Here is a 24,468-nt window from a genome sequence, read left to right on the forward strand (position 1 = left end):
GTAATTATGAATAATCCTTTATGCAGTTATAGATCATTTTCATGTATCTACACATGGCAAAAGAATAAAAGAAATCAAAGTGGGGGCCAAATGTTGACCCCTCCTTTGTATATTGAGCCGGGAATTCTTTGAACAATATATGAGTACAAACAAAAGACGAAGTGAAATTAACTTCTCTAACAGATAATTCAAAAGAGGTCATATAAGAACTAAATGTAAGTAACATTTCAGAGAGTACACTTCTGTGTCAAGCTAACAATGTAACTGGACTACATCTGTTTTCATTTTGATATTTTATTACAAACGCTACTGCTGCGATATTAAAAGAAGAATATTATGTTGCAACAGTTTTAGCATGAATACTAGCATTAATGTCAAATAAGTTGTGTCACAGTGATTCATCTACACCGACTGGACATAATTTTTATAATTTCATATATATACATTCAATAATGCAAATAAAATGTAATACATGCAGGCTGAGAAAAATATTACATAATGTTTACTTATAATTAATCAAATACCGGTATATCATCAATACTGTCTACATCATCTCAGAATTCTTTAATATTTTCCAAATTTAAAAACAAAATAATACGTTTTTGTTTATTAATAGCCCGTATTATATTATGAGGAACATCGGTCCGTTCGTACTTTAGTTTCCGCAAGATATATTGCTTAAAAATCATTTGATTATGATGACAATTGGCACGCACGTACATCATACAAAGACTAAGGCTACGTACGAACTTACGCAAAAAACTCACCTAATTAATTAAACTATTGTAATATGATTGGTCAATTTCAAAACTTAAGTTTCCGCAAGATAATTTGTTTAAATATCGTTCGATTTTTATTAAACCTGGTATGCATGTATATTATTCACAGGCTGAGGCTAAGTTCGAACTTGAGCAAAATCCACGCATACGTTATTACATGTATCATACTGTGCTCTGATTGGTTGACGGTTTCTGAACAATAACTTTGTCAAATATGACCGGATTCAATATCTGTATTATACTATGATAAATAATTAGCTTAAGGTGAGCAAACCTGCATATGATATATTACATATAGCATACTGCTTTGTGATTGGTCGACGGTCTCCGCACTATTGTCAAATATGAAAGGATTCTGATGAGACTTGGTCAAGAAATCTGCCAGTAATTAATAAGCAATTGAAATATCTTCGGCTTTAATGGTGTAAGATGAATAGATTTTTGGAAATAATGGGCAGTTTCAATTTCTATTTTTATGGTTTGAAATATGTACAATGGGAAGGCAGGCAGGCAGTTGCAACTCAGATTTTTCAAATGTCATAAGTGAAATGTATATGTATTAAGTTGGTAAAGTATAGTGTGTACTCTCCTTTCACGAAATTCCAGGAATAGTCCTCGACTTTAGTGAGTAATATAAATGCTGTTTCTTCTCCTTGTATTTCCATATTTTCATACATTCAGATATAATGATGCATCTGAAGGATTTTAGTATGTCAGATTGACATGGGGGACGAGCATATATTGCTCCTACCTGCGGACCTCTTGTTGTAATATAATGAAGTTGGTGTGAAAACTCGTTGATATTTTGAGACAGATTGATATTTCTATCCATATATATTAACAAGTAAGCGATGTTCTATTCCAGTTGTATATTAAAGGTTTGATTGAGACACATGATAGTTAGTCTGTAAACTATTCGACATTGAACATGGATGCGGTTTATTGATAAAGTAATGTCAAACTGTCCTATTTTTCTTTAAACAACAATGAAAGAATCTGTCAAACTGCTTAAAAAATTGACAATCATGACTGTAGTATGACTTTGTGATAAAAGTACAGCGGTTTGACATTAAAAAAATATATATTTAGGTGCTGTCAGTATACAATTAATAAGCTATTGATGTAGTTCATTGTAACTAAACCCCCACCTAAGGAGAAATTGCATATATAATTATGATAAAATAATTATGAAATAATAAGTGTTCGACATCTCGTCCTTTTCATATTCCGCATATCATATCTAGTTCATTATCATAGTCCCATAAACTTTAAAAAAATGCGTTAATCAACCCCATACATACTTAAATTATCAAACGATACGTATGGAGGCATATTTATCGTTGCATATGAAGGTGAACACTGAGGTAATGAGTACTATCATTCTAACATATATTACTGCCATCGGCAACATACTAAATCGAAGTCAGTGACTTAATTAGGCGAAAGAACATTTCTGAACCCAATGACAATTTTTAATAATGCAAGCCAATTTTTCAAATGTAGAATAAATTTACATAATAAGGTTAAATAACACTTCTAGGTTCATTTCTAAACCCAAAGGCATTTTTTTATAATGAAGGTCAATTTTTCAAAAGTGGGTCAAATTTACTGTTGAGGTGAAACAACAGTTCTCAATTAATTTTTTAATCAAATTGCAGTAGGTCACAGTGACCTAATTAGGTGAAACAACAGTTCTTAGTACATTTCTGAATTTAAATGGTAGTTTCTAATAATGCTGGTCATTTTTAAGTAGGTCAAATTTACCTAATTAGTTGGAATAACAGTTTTAAATTCATTTTTATACCCAATGGCAATTTTAAGCAATCTAGGTCAATTTTCATAAGTAGGTTACAGTGACCTAATTAGGTGAAACAACAGTTCTAAGTACATTTCTGAACAAACTGTCTGTTTTTAATAATGTAGGTGATTTTTAAAAGTAAGTCAAATTTACCTTATTAGGCATCGTCGGATACCCACGGTTGATTTCGCTTCGGTACTCACTCATCACATTTCTGAATAAACTGGCAGTTTTTAATAATGTAGGTCAAATTTTCAATTGTAGGTCACATAGACCTAATTAGTTGGAATAACAGTTCTAAATTCATTTCGGAACCTAATTGCCATTTGTATTAATATAGGTCAATTTTTCAAAACAAGGTTAAATTTACCTAATTGGATGAAACAACCCTTCTAGGTTCATTTCTGAATCCAAAGGCAGTGTTTGATGATGTAGGTCAATTTTCAAAAGTAAGTCAAATTAACATAGTTAGGTGAAACAACCGTTCTATGTACGTTTCTAAACCAATTGGTAATTTCTTAAAATATAGGTCAATTATTCAAAAGTAGGTCAAATTTACCTTATTGGGTGAAAAAACAATTCGGAGTTCATTTCTGAACCCAAAAACATTTTTTATTAAGGTAGGTCTATTTTTTCAAAAGAAGGTCAATTTATCTTATCTAGGTAAACAGAATGTGCATATTTCTGAACCCCACGATAGTTTCTGTTAGTGTATTTCAAATATTGAAAAATAGGTCACACTTACCTGATTTGGTCGGACGATGGGCACATAAGTACATGAGATCATTTTGGTACTTCGGACAAAGTAAGGGTCCGTTTTCAACGGCCTACACATGAAAATTGACCTCTTATGGGGTCCATTTTCAACGAGAGAGTCATGCCCGATTTTCAACGGCTCCCCGGTTCCTTTTTCAATGTTGAAAACTGACCCTCATTGCCTTTTCAACGTAACACCGGCCTAAGGAGGGGAATGTGTCGTTCATATAGAAATGCTGAAAAGTTACCGAACTCAAGCAAATCATTTCGCAAGTCGGCAATATAAAAGTGTTTGTAGACAAAGAAATAGTTTTAAGATCCTTTAATAACAAGAGGCACTGAGGGCCTGTATCGTGCACCTGTTACTTTTGTTACATGAAACTGCCATATAGGTAACTTCAGATCAAATTTGGCAACTAAAACACAAGACATTTTAGCATCTCTTAAACAATTTTTAAGATATTGTTGTTTTTAACATATTTGACCCCTGTAACCTTGAAAGTAGGTCAAGGTCATTTTAATGGAAAAACTTTATAGCACTCCATCCCAGGTACCTACTGGCCAAATATCATGACCCTAGGTTGCCCAGTTCTTCAGAAGAAGTCGTTCAAAAGAAAAAGTTGACGGACGGACGCCGGACGCCGCAGTACGGCATAAGCTCACATGGCCCTTAGGGCCAGGTGAGCTAATAATAATGATGACATTAATATTAATAATAAATAACAGAATTCTTTATTGAGGATAAATACATGTTTAGCCATGGGCTAATCTTCCACACAGTCATCTTGTTAGTAAAAATCACAACTACATAACGCAAATTGTTGAATGTGATTTGAATATCAGGATCAAGAACGATCCTGCTCCACATCCCTACATTTCCGTGGTACGGCTGGACATGTCACTGAGATCTAAATATTATCCATAATGCAAAACATTACCTGCTAGCAGATAACTAGGCCTGTTGTATTATTAAAGAGCCATACCTATACATTTTCTCAAAGATGAAATACCAGCAAATCACGCTGTTGTATTACAATTTTTCTGAATACCCACTAATGAAGGCTACGGACCTGCCACGTTTATATTTGATTCCAAAACTTAACTCACACACACAAATAAACTACAACGACAACAACGTTTTATTGCTTACTCTTCTAGTTGCTCAACCAAGCTATTATTCAAGATTTTGAAGAAATAAAAGGATATTTTGATCAACCATGAACACCCTGTTCTCAAAAATGTTTCTTCTATAAAAACCTTTGTCTTTTCGACCATTAAAACTACCATTCTTCATACCAAACTGAAGGAACGTTCTCTTGTAATGAGACCTTTCTTTTCAAAGTATGGCGTACGGCGATATAAATACATGGTTGTAAAATATATCCATGTTGAGTTCGGTGGCAAAATTGTCCAGCAGACTGCAGGCATTCCCATGGTACAAACTGTGCTCCTTTTCTGGCAACAAAACCTTACTAAGTCCTTCCTTTTAACATTCAGATATATCGACGGTGTGCTGTCTTTGAGTAACAAGTCATTAATTGACATTATCGATCTTATATACCCTCCTAGACTTGAAATGAAGGACACTACCAACTCTTCTACTGTAGCCGCTTTTACAACATGACCAACAGAGTAGGCTTACTGCAAATATGTACGATAAGCGCGACGATTTCGACTTTCCCTTCCTTGATAGCAACACTCTTGATTCCTCTACCTACGGTGTTTACATGACGCAGTTGATTTGGTACTCGAGAACTTGCTCAGAATGTCTTGATTTCCGTATTGTAGACTGCGGACGGACAATATTTCAACACAGGGTTTCCAAACATGCAAGCTGATGAAACTATAGACAAGTTTCATGATCGCCATAATCTATTTCTTTGTGTAATATTAAGGTCCATGTTTTTTTTTTTATCATGATCATTAGAGTGCCTTGTGGTTTTGTTGTCACTACCCGAGTTATCGATGTGAGGAAGTGACATTACTCATTAGATTTACATGACGGGTGTCATCGATGACGCAGAGACGCTTTCCCTTCCGTAACACCTGTTGTTATTATCCTTGTGCTTTTTCAAGGGTCGTCATGTAAAGCTTTCATTTGTGCATGTTTTGCCCTAGTTATATGGACTTCGAGTTCGAATCAAGGTTTTGTTGACACGTCAGTATTCTCTTGCTGTGTTTTGAGTATACTTTACGTAAATTTTTTGGAAGATTTCATCAAAAACAATAGAGACATATGTTTAAACTCTACACATTTTATTAAGATCAATTAAAACTAGCAGAGAAAGCTACAAGAGTGTATTATTCCCCAAATTGAGTGTATTATTCCCAGAATTAGCTTTTCAAAATCAAAGACAATAAATGCATAATATAATACATTTATTACACTTCAATATCACATAACTAACACTTTAATTGTTAACAAAAAAACACATCTTTAAACCATTAACCATGTCCAACGATCACATGACAACCACAACAATGAGACCTTGTAAACCATTCTTATGAAACGTAGATTTATCAACGATAGTGCAGACGTATACAAATCATGTTAGACGTGAAATAACCACATCAGTGCTTCATCATTTCTCCGTTTCAACAATTAACGCGTTCTTTAAAAAAGAAAGGAAGTAAATAAACGTGCCATAATAGACATGCATTGCAATTATAAAGATATTGGCAGGAGAATTGTTCTTTCACAAGAAATTTGAAACTTGTGAATCAAGTTCGTCTGGTGACTACCTACCTATTATAGCAGTAGTGTACATGGTGTATTGACGTGAGATTCTTGTTCAACTGTAGCACAGGTATTATAATTACGGAAAATATTTATGTAATTCCTCTCTTTTCATTTGTCATCTCATTTACTATTGACGTATTTCAAAGTTTCATTCCCTGTATTCTTTCTTTAACCATTCCTTCCACATGTCTCCAAATCCAAACACCAAAATGTCGCCGATAGATGATGGTAGTCAAACCAGGATTAACTGTACATCAACATTCTTGTTGGTTGGGTCATATTCATATTAAGTATTAAAAACATGCACAATTGATTAGAAATTCTCACCCATCCAGCTATCACACTTCACTTGGTCCAACAGTTTTTGAGACTGTAAACGAGATATCCATCCAATTTCCATAATTCTTATGTACTACGTTATAGTAATCATCCTGATAAAGGACCTTAGTAAAGTTAGTTAAGTAAGGTGGAAATCAGTTAGATATTGATTCTTTGTCTCAGAAACTGAGAAATAAATAACAGGGATAAACTGTAGCGTGCATTACATAGGTTGTCGCTAACACTGTAAGTATTGTTAACAGATCTAGATAGATGTGCTATTGTGTCACGCCGGCAATGTAATGACATGTTTTATTGGTAAATAGTCATGTGTTGAACAACAGACACGCGCTACATGTTCTATCTGCCCAATAGATCATGTCTGCGCATGCAACGCTCTTCCAAACAATATGACACCAGCTGTGTCAGTAATCGGGAACCATCGGCACATTCCGTAGACAAGAAATTCCCCGAGGTATTCTCTCGTTTGTGGAAAGTGCCGACGGTTCGACTTCCCGATTGCTGTCGGTACAGATAAGAGAGAGGATCAAGCCTTGGGATCGGCGGATATAGGCATCACCAATGTTGCCATATTACACTTACCGGTATATTTTTACATGGTAGAACAGATATGATCAACAAACATCATCAACATGGGTTTTTATATTAGGATTGATTAGGGAATAATATATATAGCTCAGGATTAGAAAAGGCTAACATTGATATAACTAGAAGTTCATAACTTGTTTCACGCCAGTATTTTTTTGTGTGTAAAATAAATTAAAGTTAACTTAGGATATCCACCACACAATATGCACATGTGTTGATTAATAAACACAGTTACCTTTGTATTAAGTTATTTAACAATAAATAAGCTAACACACAATAGTACGCTACCTGTGGTATCCAAGTGATGGCTAAACAACACGGACTGTGTCACATTGACATCAGATATTTGTTCTTTTTTCAGTTTGGGAGGACAAAAATGTCAATACTTTATTTTCTATGGATCACAGAACTTCACTATCTTTATTTAGAGAGTTCTTACTGGTGTTTCAAATAAAGAAAACTCTTGTATATCGGGAAATATTCTTTACAAGTTGGTTAAGTACTGAAAATCAATGTTGGATATGCTTTCAACTTGTATGATAGAATTCATTTTGAGAAATGACAATGACAATGGCAACATAAACACAACAATTATAAAAAAAATGTCTGCTGCAACACAGCATAATGAGGCTGTTGGATCTCTCGATAATTATATCACAGTAGAACTTTACAAGTCTGAACATTTCAGTTTCTGTATACAGCCAAACCTTATAAGTACAAATGTTTCAGTTTCTGTATACAGCCAAACCTTGTAAGTACAAATGTTTCAGTTTCTGTATACAGCCGAACCTTGTAAGTACAAATGTTTCAGTTTCTGTATACAGCCGAACCTTGTAAGTACAAATGTTTCAGTCCCTGTATACAGCAGAACCTTGTCAGTACAAATGTTTCAGTTTCTGTATACAGCCGAACCTTTTAAGTACAAATGTTTCAGTCCCTGTATACAGCCAAACCTTGTCAGTACAAATGTTTCATTCCCTGTATACAGCAGAATCTAAGTACAAATGTTTCAGTCCCTGTATACAGCAGAACCATGTAAGTACAAATGTTTCAGTCCCTGTATACAGCAGAACCATGTAAGTACAAATATTTCAGTCCCTGTATACAGCAGAACCTTGGAAGTACAAATGTTTCAGTCCCTGTATACAGCAGAACCATGTAAGTACAAATGTTTCAGTCCCTGTATACAGCAGAACCATGTAAGTACAAATGTTTCAGTTTCTGTATACAGCAGAACCTTGTACGTACAAATGTTTCTGTTTCTGTATACAGCAGAACCTTACTAATATGGAAATTTCAGTTTTATTGTACTCAGTGGGACCGTGCACACATCTGGAAACTTTAGATTCTGTACAAAGTGAAACCTTTTTAAGTCTGGACATTTCTGTGGGTTTTTTTAAACAGTACAAAGAACATTGTTTGTCTGAAAGTTTTAATATCGGTATACAGTGTAAGCCAAATAATTTCTTTATTTTGAAGCAACAACACATTGAGAGAAACATTTCTACATTTCTACATCCAAAACCGGTACCATATTCATTTTGATTGAGGAAGCAAAAGTACAATTGTAGGACTGTAAAATTGCATACTTTCCAGGACTGTTCTTAGCCAATTGTAGGTATCAAAACGCATTCACATAATCTTCAGGGAAACTAGATATACACAAGATACAGAATCTTTTGTTTTTAAAATATGACCAACAAGCTTAAGATTATCAAGAAGTTCATGTCATAAGGGAGATAATCTGTTTATTAGGCAATTAGGCAACAGTTTATTAGTATTACTTGTGCATAATTATACCATTAAGGAAAAAACATTAACTTAGTACATGAATCCTGGTCTTGCCTCTTTGCATTTTTACACTCTTGTTCATTCATCTTTCATCTAATTCATCTTTATTATTTTTTCATAAAAAGTAATATGAAATGCTTTTCTTTCAATTTTTTTTCTCTCTCAAAGCTATATTCCTACTGGATGATAAATATTACAAGGCAAAGCTACAGGTTTTGGCAGTGGTACAGGGATCCTTGTTAATATGTTCATGACAGTGGTACAGGGATCCTTATTAATATGTTCATGACAGTGGTACAGGGATCCTTGTTAATATGTTCATGACAGTGGTACAGGGATCCTTGTTAATATGTTCACGACAGTGGTAAAGGGATCCTCATTAATATGTTCATGACAGTGGTACAGGGATCCTTGTTAATATGTTCATGACAGTGGTACAGGGATCCTTATTAATATGTTCATGGCAGTGGTACAGGGATCCTTATAAATATGTTCATGACAGTGGTACAGGGATCCTTATTAATATGTTCATGACAGTGGTACAGGGATCCTTATTAGTATGTTCATGACAGTGGTAAAGGGATCCTTGTTAATATGTTTATGACAGTGGTACATGGATCCTTATTAATATGTTCATGACAGTGGTACAGTGATCCTTATTAGTATGTTCATGACAGTGGTAAAGGGATCCTTGTTAATATGTTCATGACAGTGGTACAGGGATCCTTATTAGTATGTTCATGACAGTGGTACAGGGATCCTTATTAATATGTTTATGACAGTGGTACATGGATCCTTATTAATATGTTCATGACAGTGGTACAGGGATCCTTGTTAATATGTTCATGACAATGGTAGAGGGATCCTTGTTAATATGTTCATGAAAGTGGTACAGGGATCCTTGTTAATATGTTCATGACAGTGGTACAGGTATCCTTAGTAATATGTTCATGACATTTGTACAGGGATCCTTGTTAATATGTTCATGACAGTGTACAGGGATCCTTAGTAATATGTTCATGACATTGGTACAGGGATCCGTGTTAATATGTTCATGACAGTGGTAAAGGGATCCTTATTAATATGTTCATGACATATTAATATGTTCATGACAGTGGTACAGGGATCCTCATTAATATGTTCATGACCGTGGTAAAGGGATCCTTATTAATATGTTCATGACAGCGGTACAGGGATCCTTGTTAATATGTTCATGACAATGGTAGAGGGATCCTTGTTAATATGTTCATGACAGTGGTACAGGTATCCTTAGTAATATGTTCATGACATTTGTACAGGGATCCTTGTTAATATGTTCATGACAGTGGTACAGGGATCCTTGTTAATATGTTCATGACAGTGGTAAAGGGATCCTTATTAATATGTTCATGACATTGTTACAGGGATCCTTATTGATATGTTCATGACAGTGGTACAGGGATCCTTGTTAATATGTTCATGACAGTGGTACAGGGATCCTTATTAATATGTTCATGACATGTAAAAAAAAATGCAAATAATCCCATCCAAAATCACACAAAGCACCATAAAAACAAACAATTGGTTAATGTTTTAGATACAGAATCAAACAGTTATTTCTAAGGACCTGAATAAAACATCCAGATATCTTGACCAGGTTGGTGGAAATCAAGGTCAATTTCATTTTCTGTTTTTCACAGGAATTCATAGGTTATAAAACTAGATATACATTTCTTAAACTGAACCATGACATGAACAATGTCAAGCTCATGGTCATGATTTACATCAATGTTTTGAAAAGACCATTTTATTTCAAAGCAGCAATACCATTTTTATGTGATATTTACTTTTTCCTGGCCCAAAACTTACCAACTGTAATCCTCAAATTTATATCTTTGGGAAATGTATTGTACAGTATGTAAACATTTCTCTAATTATTTAACCTAGATAAAGAATGTGGAAATATTAAACAATTGTGGCAATATGGGCTATTTTATTCAACAGGGAGCTACCGGTATATAACATTTGGCTGTACTACTTTACAGCATGCAAAAAATAAACAAGCATTAACTGAGGTAATCAACTCCCTACTAAAATGATCTAAGGGTATAATGTGATATGTCAAGCTACTGATAATTTTGATGGTATGAATATTAAAGAAAAATAAAAGTAAATCAGGTAATTTACACATTTTTTTCCAAAATGTAATATCTTAAGTTTTGTTGTCATTTAAAACACTGACAGGTGCATATTTTAATATTTCAGTAATCATAAAAATATTTGGTACCTAACATTTTATATAGTTATATCCAGTTATAATAACCTAATGACAATTCAACAACCATGCCCATATTTTTAAAATTAAGTTGATAAAGTCTTAAATTAAAATCAATATTACAGTTATCATTCAATTCATTTATGACGTTACGGTAATATACATTACATGATAATGAATTAGTGTACTACTTAGCAAGTAGAGTTGTATTCCTGGGACACAATAACTCAAATATCAGATCCATTTTTCCTTTTTGAAATTTCATAAATTGTTTTTATAGCTATATATATATCGGTTCTACAACTCCTTTCTAGAGGCACAGACAGTTTAGGGTTATCACTGAATACCTTACAAACTTTACTTACAGTTCAAGCTGTCGATGTATTAGTAATTTCCCACAATCATTTTAATTAATACATCATATATCAATTATAACAAGATGGTTTGATTTATCAAAATGATGCTTTGTGCTTTAAACTCATATAATAACAAAACAATTATTTTACTTGATCCAGGAATTCACTTCGATAGCAGTTGTTTTAGATAAGAAACACTAAAATTATACATCACATTCTCAAAACTCGAAGTTTGATAGTGCATGAATTTATATTTTTCCACATACACAAAAAATACATAGGGGCAATCAAATTTGTTTACAATAAATATTAATGCTTACAAAACATAGTCTGGGAAATAGGATAATTACAATGCTTACCTAATAGAAAGTTAGATTTGCATCTGACAACTGACTAGAACAATTTGCGTCACCAGGGTGCCATCAAGTGGGGGGAAACCTTATCAAAGACACTTTTCTTGATTAATGAAATGATTAAAAAAAGCTGCATTTTGACATAGAAATTTTCGTTTTGAGTAAGCATTGAATGAATATACCGTTTCAAATAAGCCGAGTCTAAAAGGCTGATTTCAATCCGAATCCAACTGTCCATGCAAATGTCAACGCAACTGACATCACACTGATAAAATGTTAACTGTAATATTGCAGCCTTGAGCTTGAATAGTGTCTAGATGTACTAGCCATTACATCAGATGATTAGCTAATGTTTCTATTATCAACATTCAAATTGTCGGAGTTTGGACAAGCAACCTCTGTTTACAACATATGGTATATACAATGTAGTTATGATGCTATGATTGCTAAACGTTGTATGGCACTCTATATTGAAGAAACGCAACTATAAAATCACATGGTCTCTAAATAAATAAATAAATAAATATGTAAAAAGTAAAATCAAAAGGTAAAAACATTTTTTAAATATCTTAAATGTACAAGCATTATTAACAAATAACAATCACAATGAAGGATTTCCAGCTCAATAAAATCCAGCAGATCTTTATAATCACCCAGCACACTCTGATGGACATCTTCCTGTTGTTCACTCAATGAGATAACCAATGGATTATCTTTAATTTATTACAAGATATTTGATCAAATTTGGGGTTGTATACTTTATTTGGTAATATCATATTAAGAAAAAGTCTGTGTCGCCAATCAGTTTTTATGTCACCATATTTTTGTGCACACACATTTTAGTGTATTTTTTAGATAGATGATTATCATTCCCATTGCTCCTCTTGTTTCAGGTGTATTATTAGCTGAATGCTAGTTCAAGACAATACGTAAGTGTTTTTCATTATTTATTTATTCTTTTCCATCATCTATAATATTTGCGTATTTTTGGTTCAGTTTTTGATATTAATTCATTAATGCTATCAATGTCTTCGAACCAAAACCAAACAACACTACATTTAGTTTTCATTTTTATATCCCTATATGAATAGGTATACATATTCTAGATATAAATACAACTGATAATACTGTCTTATTATTTCATTGCACACCAGAGTCACTTCTTAATGTGAAACAGTTTACATCAGTGCCTTGATGCACCTGTCACAATTTATCATCATCTCATCGGTGTTTATATACATTAACTAATGTCAAAAGTACATTTTGAGTTCAGATTTCTGTCAGTTTATTGGAGAGATGGTTTCAGGACGTCATCACTCGGTGTCAATATCTTATTCGTCTGCTCATTTCCAGCAGAATTTGTCGGTTCTAGTATCTAAAAGTGGGTATAGAGAAAACTAACAAGTAGAGTTTAGCAACTTATCATATATATTGAATAGAAATCTAATATTTAACACTAAAAGGGAGATAATCTATTTCACATGACTTTTGAACATTTTCAAATTTTGTTTTTTATTTTATCAAATTACAACTGCAATTTGATTAATTTCAACTGATTTTTATAAAACAAACTTTATTTATATTTACGTATCTGCAATTTTTCTACAAACTGATAATGAAATCTATTTTCTGAAAATGTTTTATTATATAACTCTCTAAAGGGTGTGTGTTTTTCTTAAAATAAGGTTTGCTTCTATTTTTTTTCTATTTGAACCTACTTTCAACTGCAGATATAAACATAAAACAAAATAAAGTATCATAAAAATTGATCAAATATTTTGTGAGATGTTAAAAAGCAAAATTCTGTTATCTTAGTCATCATGTCCTAAACCATAAGAGTAATTTTCAAATTTGATGACAGAGATTGACAACTGATTTACACCCTAACACCATGAGAATAGAGAGTTACAACTGATTTACACTTATCAAAATCATGAGAACAGAGACTGACAACTGATTTACACCTGGATATCATGAGGATAGAGAGTGACAACTCATTAACACCCTGACATCACAAGGTTAGAGAGTGACAACTAATTAACACCCTGACATCACAAGGTTAGAGAGTGACAACTCAATAACACCCTGACATTATGAGGATAGAGAGTGACAACTCATTAACACCCTGACATCACAAGGATAGAGAGTGACAACTCATTAACACCTGACATCACAAGGTTAGAGAGTGACAACTAATTAACACCCTTACATCACAAGGTTAGAGAGTGACAACTCAATAACACCCTGACATTATGAGGATAGAGAGTGACAACTCATTTACACCCTGACATCACAAGGTTAGAGAGTGACAACTCATTAACACCCTGACATTATGAGGATAAAGAGTGACAACTCATTTACACCCTGACATTATGAGGATAGAGAGTGACAACTCATCTACAACCTGACATTATGAGGATAGAGAGTGACAACTCATCTACACCCTGACATCATGAGGATAGAGAGTGACAACTCATTTACACCCTGACATTATGAGGATAGAGAGTGACAACTCATCTACACCCTGACATCATGAAGATACAAAGTGACAACTCATCTACACCCTGACATCATGAGGATAGAGAGTGACAACTCATCTACACCCTGACATCATGAGGATAGAGAGTGAAACTCATTAACACCCTGACATTATGAGGATAGAGAGTGACAACTCATTTACACCCTGACATCATGAGGATAGAGAGTGACAACTCATTTACACCCCGACATCATGAGGATAGAGAGTGACAACTAATTTACACCCTGACATCATGAGGATAGAGGGTGACAACCTATCTACACCCTGACATCATGAGGATAAAGGGTGACAACTCATCTACACCCCGACATCATGAGGATAGAGTGTGACAACTCATCTACACCCTGACATCATGAGGATAGTGGGTGACAACTCATCTACACCCTGTCATCATAAGTATAAAGGGTGACAACTCATCTACACCCTGACATCATCAGTATAAAGGGTGACAACTCATCTACACCCTGACATCATCAGGATAAAGGGTGACAACTCATCTACACCCTGACATCATGAGGATAAAGGGTGACAACTCATCTACCCCCTGACATCATGAGGATAAAGGGTGACAACTCATCTACCCCCTGACATCATGAGGATAAAGGGTGACAACTCATCTACCCCCTGACATCATGAGGATAGAGGGTGACAACCCATCTACACCCTGACATCATGAGGATAAAGGGTGACAACTCATCTACCCCCTGACATCATGAGGATAGAGAGTGACAACTCATTTACACCCTGACATCACAAGGTTAGAGAGTGACAACTCATCTACACCCTGACATCATGAGGATAGAGGGTGACAACTCATCTACACCCTGACATAATGAGGATAGAGGGTGACAACTCATTTACACCCTGACATCATGAGGATAGAGGGTATCTACGCCCTGACATCATGAGGATAGAGAGTGATTGGATTTAATAGCTCAAACCAATGCCTACAGGCCAGCCAATTTGTGAATAAAAAATCTGGAACAATAAAATTTCTGAGAACACACTGAAATCAACATTGAATCAAGTATTAATATTTTTTTTTAACTATCACAGTTAAATTACATACTACAATACAAATATTACATATTGAATATTTGATAAAACTCCCTTATTCATAAAAGCACAAAAATAAACAAAACAAAAAATGCTGCAGAAAAACTTATACATTACTCAACTTGTGTGCACATTTAATCACACGAGAATCTACAGCAATATAAACGAAAATAAGAAAATTGCATATCTTCATAAAACGTCTACTTGAACTTCCATATTACATTTGTAATGGTCCCCAAATATCTGTTGTAATAAGATTAAGGCCATCCTTCAAATCTGTTTCTTTGCAGTTTCCCTACTAAGGTATTTTTCAGTTAAACAATTTTATTAAAATTAAATGTAATAAAAAGTTTGAATAGACACCATTTATAGTGAGTCAATCGCGATTGGGAAAACATGAAAAAAACTATTTCTGAAGAATGGCCTGTATATATACAAGATATAAATATGTATACATAACTGTTTCAACAGGAAAAACTAACATTGGAGCTTTACAAATACAGGAAGACTAATATATACTTTTTTTCTATCTTTTTTTTTATCATGGTGTAAAAGAGTGTAAAATTGGCTTCATAATTTCTTTACAAATATGTCATATAGCAGACAAAACAATATATAGAATGTTACAGCTGTATACTGCCTAAACAGAAAGTAAATACAAATGTGGTGACATTTGGAGATATTTGCCCATGGGAGATAACTCCAATGTGTCTGGTGTCTGGTGTTAGTACAATTCACAATACGTACAATGTAATAGTTATTGTAAATTTTACATTTATATACACATGTATTAACATTGTGCCTTTATTTTAATGTGCCTTTATTTTAATGTGCATTGGTAATATCATCCTTTTATGTCAGGTTGGATAGGTTTTTTCCTTTTCCGTGTGTGTCTGATTAGTGATGACATAATTATATAGTTTCATTATTTTCACCAGACCTCCAGTTAGACTTTAAAGAAACTAGCAGTTATATATATATATAGTGTTTGTTTATTACAGACTTGTTTTGCTCTCTATATATGGAACAACTTGGCTACAGGAATCCGGTCCTTTTTCTTCATCACTGAGATGCTGCATGCACACTACAGACACTGATGATCTACTAAAGTGCTGAAAGATTTTAGAACTGTGATGACAACTTAGACACTTTATATTTATTGATTTGAAAAGAAGTTTCCTTTTTTTCAGCATTTAATGATTTTTAAAATTCAATAACAGGCGAATAATGAAAATGTGGATGAAAAACAATTAACAGAGAGATAAAAAAGAACACTCGGCACATGGGTGATAAGCATAGGCTAAACCACTTGGCACAATGTTATTTTTACTCATCAGAACAAGTAGACGAGGGCTTTGGCCAATGCCAATCATGACCATATTCAAAACTTCAACATATGTGAAATGTAAATGTACATGTGAAGTTTCAAAATATTGCATAAAAAAACAATCGCTCGTGATGAAATGAATGATGTTGAAATAGTATATTCTTTATAACAGTGACTTTGATTTTTTAAGGGAACAAACCAATATTCAAACTTGTTCATGGTATATCCAAAGCGTACATACAAGTCAAGTTTGGTCAAATCTGGCATGAATTATAGGTGCTAGAGTAGTTAAAAGGAAAAAACAGATAAGCGAGACAAAAACATAATACCCCTGCACTGCATAGGTCTGTAAATTAGCTAACATTAGTTACTATGAATGCCCTTCAACAATAAATGTAAATTATGTACAATGTACAACAAATGTTGCATGTATCAGTTGTTATATTATTAACCAAACTGGTACATGATGTTGAAGATTCGGACTTCATCGTTTTCCTTACAGTTAGAGATAGCATCTGCTTGTGTAACGAGAAGCCGTGTTTTGTCATGACTGACAGACAGTGCACACGGGCCACTTACATCACTGGAGTCGATAAGCTTCTCCCATTTTTGACCACCAGGGGAAATCCACTTCAGACTTCCTATGGACACTATGAGTCCATCATTTAGGACAGCTAATCCAGCTGGAACATCCATCCAAGATGGAACTTTAGCCTTCCACAGGATGGTGCCTTGGTTGGTGGTACAGTGGATACACTCCTTACTCAGGCCTCCACGCTTGAAGAAAAGGTTCCCAGAGAGTGGACACACTGTCAGATAGTCTGTCACACTCACCATATCTTTGCCTCGGTCGTCCTTCTCAATTTTGATCAACAGCTGGTTAAACTTGTCGTAAACGCGTATGCACCCATTCTTAGACCAGGTTGTGTCGCAGCAGATGTACAGTCTCTCATGTCCAGATGTGATTCCCAGACAGGGTTGCTCGGTGTCAATGTAGTGAGAACATGGTGTCAGAGTCTCCAGGTGAAAGAATCCGACACGATTCTGTTTTGGCAGCGTCACTGCAATTTCTCCTGTACATGTCTCTGCCAGATCAAAAGGATAGGTTTGCATGGCCATCTCAGCGATACAGTAAAAAGTGTTTGAGAAAAGTTTCACCTTCTTGTTATTTTTATCTGCCATTACAATGTTATCATTGGATAGAAATGATGCCCCAGTTAGCCAACAGTGGGTTTTGTCACTTGGCCTCTTGGCGTTGAATGACGTCATGGGGACGAGAGATTTTGGTGCATTTGAAGTTGGTCCGAAAGGTCCCAGCGGGAATATCTGTTGAGGGCCAGCTGCTGGAGGTTGCATCATTGACCCAGGATGAACAACGTGGACAAGCCCTGGAGCACCAGGAGGAGTACTAAGCATGGGGCCCAACTGTTGTACAGCCATAGTGTATGAAGGAAGTCCAACATCGTCCATAGTCCCATTTTGATACATAAATCTGCTACCTAATGCTGGCGGTTGTAATGGACCTCTGCCTGCAGCTACCCCCGACTGGTGTTCTTCTGAAGAGATATTCACAATCACCTCTCCAACCAAATTGGACAATTTTTCTATTCTGCTCTCCAAATCAACATCAGATTTCAGTGATATGTGAATCTCTCTTTTATCCCTGATGGATTTTAATGCTGTCTCTAATTGTCCTTTTAAATCCAAAACATTATCTTCACAATGTCCAATGTTTGTTGAAGAATCTCCCTTTCGTTGCCGTAGTTCTTCCATTGTAGCTTGCAAATTTTCACTCAAATTTTGGCATTTCTCTTGTTTTTCTTTCAAAGCAAACACTTCACAATCATACTTGCACTGAAGCATGTTAATTTGGTCTTTTTCTGCCGTATCAATCCTTTCTTTCATCTGTGAAAAATGATCTTTTAATATCCTTTCCATGATATTTTTACTTTCTGTTAGTGCACTGATCGATTCCAAATTTTTCTTCTCCAACTGTGAAGCTTCAAGGAGACACTCCGAGACACTTCCAAGGAGCTTTTCGTGTTTTTTTGTTGCAGCCAGTGCCGTTATATCGCAGTTCCTATGATCAAAAATGGCACAATCTGAGCAAATGGTTTTCTCGTGCCCCTTGCAAAAGTATTCAACAGTTTTCTTGTGAATCAAACATTTCACTTCCTTTACACTTTCAGTGGCTTCCATCATATTGATAAGATTAAAATTTGTTATCAGAGAATCTGACCATTTGTCATAGGGAACACTGGGATTCCTGATCTGTGTGAATGTTCGACAAATTGGACACGCAAAACCGTGTCGTCCAGGTGTTTTCGCAACTTCCTGTCTGATGTAAGAGTGGATACAAGTTTTGCAAAATGTATGTTGACAATGTAGAACTTTTGGATGTCTGAATTTTTCAGTGCAGATTGGACAATGAAAAAAGTTTTCTTGGAAGTCTGAGGTAGCCATTCTTCATTTTCTGCAAAACGAAACAGAGAAAAAATAATAATCAAAACTTCAATAAAAAGTTACAATCATACATGTATATGAGATATTTATGCCAAATGTATATACTGGGGTATACAGTCGAACCTCGTTATCTCGAAGTCGACGGGGTCGTGGGAAAACTTCGAGTTATCCGAGTATTCGAGTTATTCGGGTTCATAGATTTGGTATGAAATTTGCAGTTGGGACGTAGCACTAGCAGTTGTTGGTTTTATTAATGGTTAATGCTTTTAATCAATCGATAAATGATATATGTAATCAATATAACAAATACAGCTATGTAATTTTACAATCAACAGGCTTACAAAAAGAGAGGAAGTTATTTCAGAAAAACGTACTTTCGTTTTTAAACGCGATCAAAATGGTTGGACCATTTTGTGAATTCGTTATTAAATATGGACGGGCCTAGTGATTAAATGTTGTTTTTGGCTAGTATAGATCTTGGCAAATCTTTCCAGGTCTGCATTTGTATTTGTAAGTCCGTCAAGTTTTACTTCTGAAGTGTTACATGTCAAACCGAACTATCCCGCTGTCTCTGATCTCGTAGTTTACAGCGCGGAAATGAAAGTGCGCAAGTCTAAAACAAATCACTATAATGGAGCGTACGCAGTTGATTCTGTAAATGAAAACACACAAACAAATTATATCGTACATGTGACACATTGATTCATTAAAGCCAAATATGACACCTGACACCTCCTCAACTCGATGTAATCAACAACAATTATCGTTTTGTTCTTAAATCTCTCGATCGACTTTCAAAGCCATACTGGCTCCTGTAAAAACATGAACCCGTAAAGCTGTCCTAGGTTGTGATTTTAACTGTGGAACTCTTTTATGCATGACCACGCTTTGTGACCAATTTTCCTGTTTGCACTGTCGTCTGTTTAGGTGTACAAATCATTAAACGGACTCGCAGTAAGTACAGATTACTGTTGATCAACATTGATGCAGTTTGTTTTTTATTATGAATAACATGGTTTTGACAGTCCGTAAACTTTACAGTCCTAAGCTTTATCGTAAATTCTTTTTTACTGATTTCATGCTAGTCTACTTACGAAAGATGTTCATAAACACGGAATGGCGAAATGTCGTACTTTTGCGTTTTATTTGTATCAAAGAATTAACAAGTGACAAAATGAAATTTAGATACTACATTGGATTAACGCTATTGAAACCAATAGTTTACTTCGAGGTATCCGAGTTTTTCGACTTTTCAGGGTTCGTATTATCAGAGTTTTATTTACTAAGATAAAGAACAGATTTGGCCGGGACCGGAGAAATACTTCGAGATAAACGGGGTCTTCGAGTTAAAAGAGTTCGTGATAACGAGGTTCGACTGTATATGTTATGTAAAGAGGTAAAATTGCAACTCTTTCATATAAAAGGCCACATAAAAAAGACATTTTCACATATATATGAAACTAAAACAATGAGTCTATGATTGTACCCAATACAAATTACTTATAGACCACTGAAATTATGATAGACAAGAACTTGACCAAGTTGTTTATTATGCAGAAAAATACACAGAAATGAAAGGCTTTTATTCATTAAATTTGCATTTAACATAACTTAATTTGTATTTTTTTCACAAATCAAACTGAAACCTGGTATTCATTTGTAGGTGCCTTGTCAGTGGTTTAAGCACATAGTCATTTCTACTGTTTGCAATCAAGAGTGAAATTCAGAGTGATACCACTCTCCAAAGAATTTAAGTTTGATCCCAATGTAAAGCAGTGGTGGAAAAACAGGGTGATATATAAGCTAGATCTAGTTTTTATCCCTCCGATTACATGTTGGCTTTTCTCCAGTGTACTTTCTTCCACCATGAAACGATCAATATTTTGTTCCCTCAGGGGCATCATAACAAGAAAATCCATAGTCCCCCATGCTAAAGATTTGTTTATCTCAGGATATCATACAGGTCACAGCGACATACTTTTTGTACTTTGCCAACCATTCCAACCCAGGCATACTTTCATACTAAATCTAGTTAATCCAGGTGAAAAAGTATAAAAGATAATTAAGCCCTGGATAAACTTTTTCAAAGGCTGAGGTCGAAGGTCAAACAATAGGTCACAATGACCTACTTTTTGTACTTGAAATGCCTCCATCTCAAGATTTACTTGCATACTAAATGTGGCTAATCCAGGTGAAATAGTATAAGAGATATGTTTGTGACAATCTTTTTCAAAGGTTGATGTCAAAGGTCAAACCAAGGTAACAGTGACCTACTTTTTGCACTAGATACTCTGCCATCCCAAGATGTATTTGTATACCTAATCTAGTTAATCGATGGTAAAATAGTAGAGAAGATATACCCGGGACAAACTCTTCAGACAGACATTGGGGGACTAGTATAAGCTCTTTAAATCTATAGCTAGAGCTTACAATGAACACTGCTATAAATAAAACAAGAGGCACATGGGCCTAAACAGTCACCTGAGTCCTACAGTATTTATTTTTGTTGTTGCAAATATGTACCAATTTGAGAACAAAATAGTTAAGTATAGCATTAACTTAAGTTTGTCAGGTCCATGAGCTGATCATTCCTAGACCAAGTTTCAGTTAAATTGGCCTATTAAGTTTTTAAGTTTGAAATAGTTTTTTCAAAATGTAGGCCATATTGGATTTCTGATCAACCCGAAAAATAACAACACTTTGTCAGGACCATGAGTCGATCATTCCTACAATGTTTCAGTTCAATCGGCCCAGCAGAACTTGAATTTAAGTTTGAAATAGTTTTTCAAAATGGCGGCCGTGGCAGCCATATTGGATTTATGATCGACCCGAAAAATAACAACACTTTGTCAGGACCATGAGTCAATCATTCCTACAAAGTTTCAGTTCTATCGGCCCAGCAGAACTTGACTTTAAGTTTGAAATAGTTTTTCAAAATGGCGGCCGTTGCGGCCATATTGGATTTCTGATCGACCCAAAAAATAACAACACTTTGTCAGGACCATGAGTCAATCATTCCTACAAAGTTTCAGTTCTATCGGCCCAGCAGAACTTGACTTTAAGTTTGAAATAGTTTTTCAAAATGGCGGCCGTTGCGGCCATATTGGATTTCTGATCGACCCAAAAAATAACAACATTTTGTCAGGATCATGAGTCGATCATTCCTACCAGGTTTCAGTTCAATCGGCCCAGCAGAACTTGACATTAAGTTTGAAATAGTTTTTCCAAAATGGCGGCCTTGTCGGCCATATTGGATTTCTGGTCGACCCGAAAAATAACAACACTTTGTCAGGACCATGAGTCGATCATTCCAATTAAGTTTCAGTTCAATCGTCCCAGTAGAACTTGACTTAAGTTTGAAAAAGTTTTTCAAAATGGCGGCCGTGGCGGCCATATTGGATTTCTGATCGACCCGAAAAATAACAACACTTGGTCAGGGAGATGTCAGTAACCTTCCCATGAAATATTAATGAAATCCCTTAGCCAGTATTTCAGCTTAAGTTGAAAATGTAAAATGTTAACGGACGACGGAGGATAGCAATAGGCTAAAAAAATCATTATCAGGGCTACATTCACGTATCCCGGTTGAAACGGTACGTGTGGCGCAGAAATATTCCAAGATAAACGAACGCACTTAGACCATTTTATAAGCAGTGCTAAATATGCACAGTTTCAGAGAATATTATTTTTTTATCAAGAATATTATGCCCTTCTTTTACCCGTCAACTGAATTACATAACGTATCTTCAAACCCAAGTGGCTAAACATTGTTTTAGAAATAAATAACGCAAACTATCAATAGTCAGCATTTTAGTTTCAGTCATGTACGTCTGGACCCCTCAATCTACACGTGCCAAATTTTCTTGAGGTCGGCCTCGGTTCAGATCTGTACCTGTCGTTTTCTTTACAGGTTCAACGGTTTCAACCGGATACGCAAATTTACCCTATATGATTTACATAATAAGTCTGATGTTGCTTTTTCTATTAATTATTTATAAAGAGTTTTTCTGGTGACACTTATTGCTACTTAGATATGCTTGTTGTCGCTTGAAGTCGCATTATACATGATCCCATATGATTTATAAACAAGACTCAAGAGACCTGACATAATAGATCCGCTATTTTGTACAACAGGAGCTATCATCAACATCCGTAGAGGTTCCATAAAATATGCCCTTGTATGGGCAGTAGCAGGTCTAAACTTATAGACATTTCTTAGCACCAAATACTCTCTCATCACACTTTTCTTTCTATCCTCTCTCTCTCCCTTATGCATGCACCAGTCCGTACTTTATCATTTCTATCTCGGTCACCCCACAATGCACAGACGCGCACGCTGCACATAATACTCGAAAGAGGGTGTTGCAGAATAGATAGATAAATAGTTTTATACACATTACAACTGATTTACATACCTGCGAGCAAAGGTCAGATCACACTCACAGTAAACAGCCCAAACCAAAGTGTCTACGTACATATCGATTATATATTAGAGTCTATATGCAGTCATTGGACTAATATTCAGTTTCAGTTCTAACAGAATGCTTAACTGTCAAATCTGACTGACATTTTTGGCACAAATATCGAAACCGGAAGTCCCCTCGACCACAGGAACTTGAATTTCTATCAGAATGGTCTATTTAAGCTCAGCGAACTGATTAAGCCCAATAGATACCCCCCTTTCCTGAAGGGGGTATATATTGGGCTTAGTCAGTTCTCTGAGCTTAAATAGACCATTCTGATAGAAATTCAAGTTCCTGTGCCTCGACATTGCCTTACGAATGCTTCTCTCTGTCAACCGGTTGATTTAACGTTACGTTAGACGACCCATTTACATGTTTTATAAACTGTTACATACCTATGGAATCTGGTTACTCAGATGTTTGTATGTGCGTAGAAATCACTGGTCTGTTTAGCTACTCTCTTTTTCTAGTGTCAAGTGAACGTCGTCAACTCGACCATCCCGGATCTTGCATTCTAACCTCTCGAACCAATTTACCATGCATGCTTTCCGGATTTTTCTTCTTGTCGGCATTAAGGGTCACTGATTGAGTTTCACTTTGTGACGTGAAATGTTATAGTTTCATTGTCTATCAGTGGAGTGGATATTATAAATAGTTAGGTGTTTACACATACATGTACTTGGGGAATGGGGGTTGGGGGTGGGGGTGGGTGTGGGGGGAGGGGGGGGAGGTAAATTATCAGTTAACTATGATGTTAACTTTAGGGTTAGGGGTCTGGGAGCAAAGATTCTTAAATGCAAGCCACAAAAAGAAAGCACACCTATATTTTATATAAACAATAAAGCACAGATAGTTAACATATTTCA

The 24,468-nt window shown here is 35.2% G+C and overlaps 1 protein-coding gene across 3 annotated transcripts; it reads right to left on the minus strand.

The window, feature by feature from the left end:
• Nucleotides 1–13,924: 13,924 nt before the first annotated feature.
• On the minus strand, nt 13,925–24,105 carry LOC110461528 (tripartite motif-containing protein 3-like). 3 transcript variants are annotated; one of them, XM_021515025.1, is made up of 2 exons: nt 23,998–24,105; nt 13,925–19,149 (listed from the first exon to the last, which is right to left on the minus strand). In XM_021515025.1, exon 2 carries the CDS (start codon nt 19,137–19,139, stop codon nt 17,124–17,126), a length of 2,016 nt encoding a protein of 671 aa, XP_021370700.1. In that variant the 5' UTR covers nt 19,140–19,149; nt 23,998–24,105; the 3' UTR covers nt 13,925–17,123. The 3 variants fall into 3 exon arrangements, with proteins under 3 accessions (XP_021370700.1, XP_021370702.1, XP_021370701.1); XM_021515027.1 differs by lacking the exon at nt 23,998–24,105 and adding an exon at nt 23,555–23,770; XM_021515026.1 differs by lacking the exon at nt 23,998–24,105 and adding an exon at nt 19,514–19,758.
• Nucleotides 24,106–24,468: the final 363 nt, after the last annotated feature.

This window comes from Mizuhopecten yessoensis, unplaced genomic scaffold (assembly GCF_002113885.1).
Source record: "Mizuhopecten yessoensis strain PY_sf001 unplaced genomic scaffold, ASM211388v2 scaffold10635, whole genome shotgun sequence".
Lineage (NCBI taxonomy): Eukaryota > Metazoa > Mollusca > Bivalvia > Pectinida > Pectinidae > Mizuhopecten > Mizuhopecten yessoensis.

What these genes read in the sequence shown, in the direction of transcription:
- LOC110461528 (XM_021515025.1), bottom strand. Translation starts at nt 19,139, where the DNA reads ATGGCTACCTCAGACTTCCAAGAAAACTTTTTTCATTGTCCAATCTGC.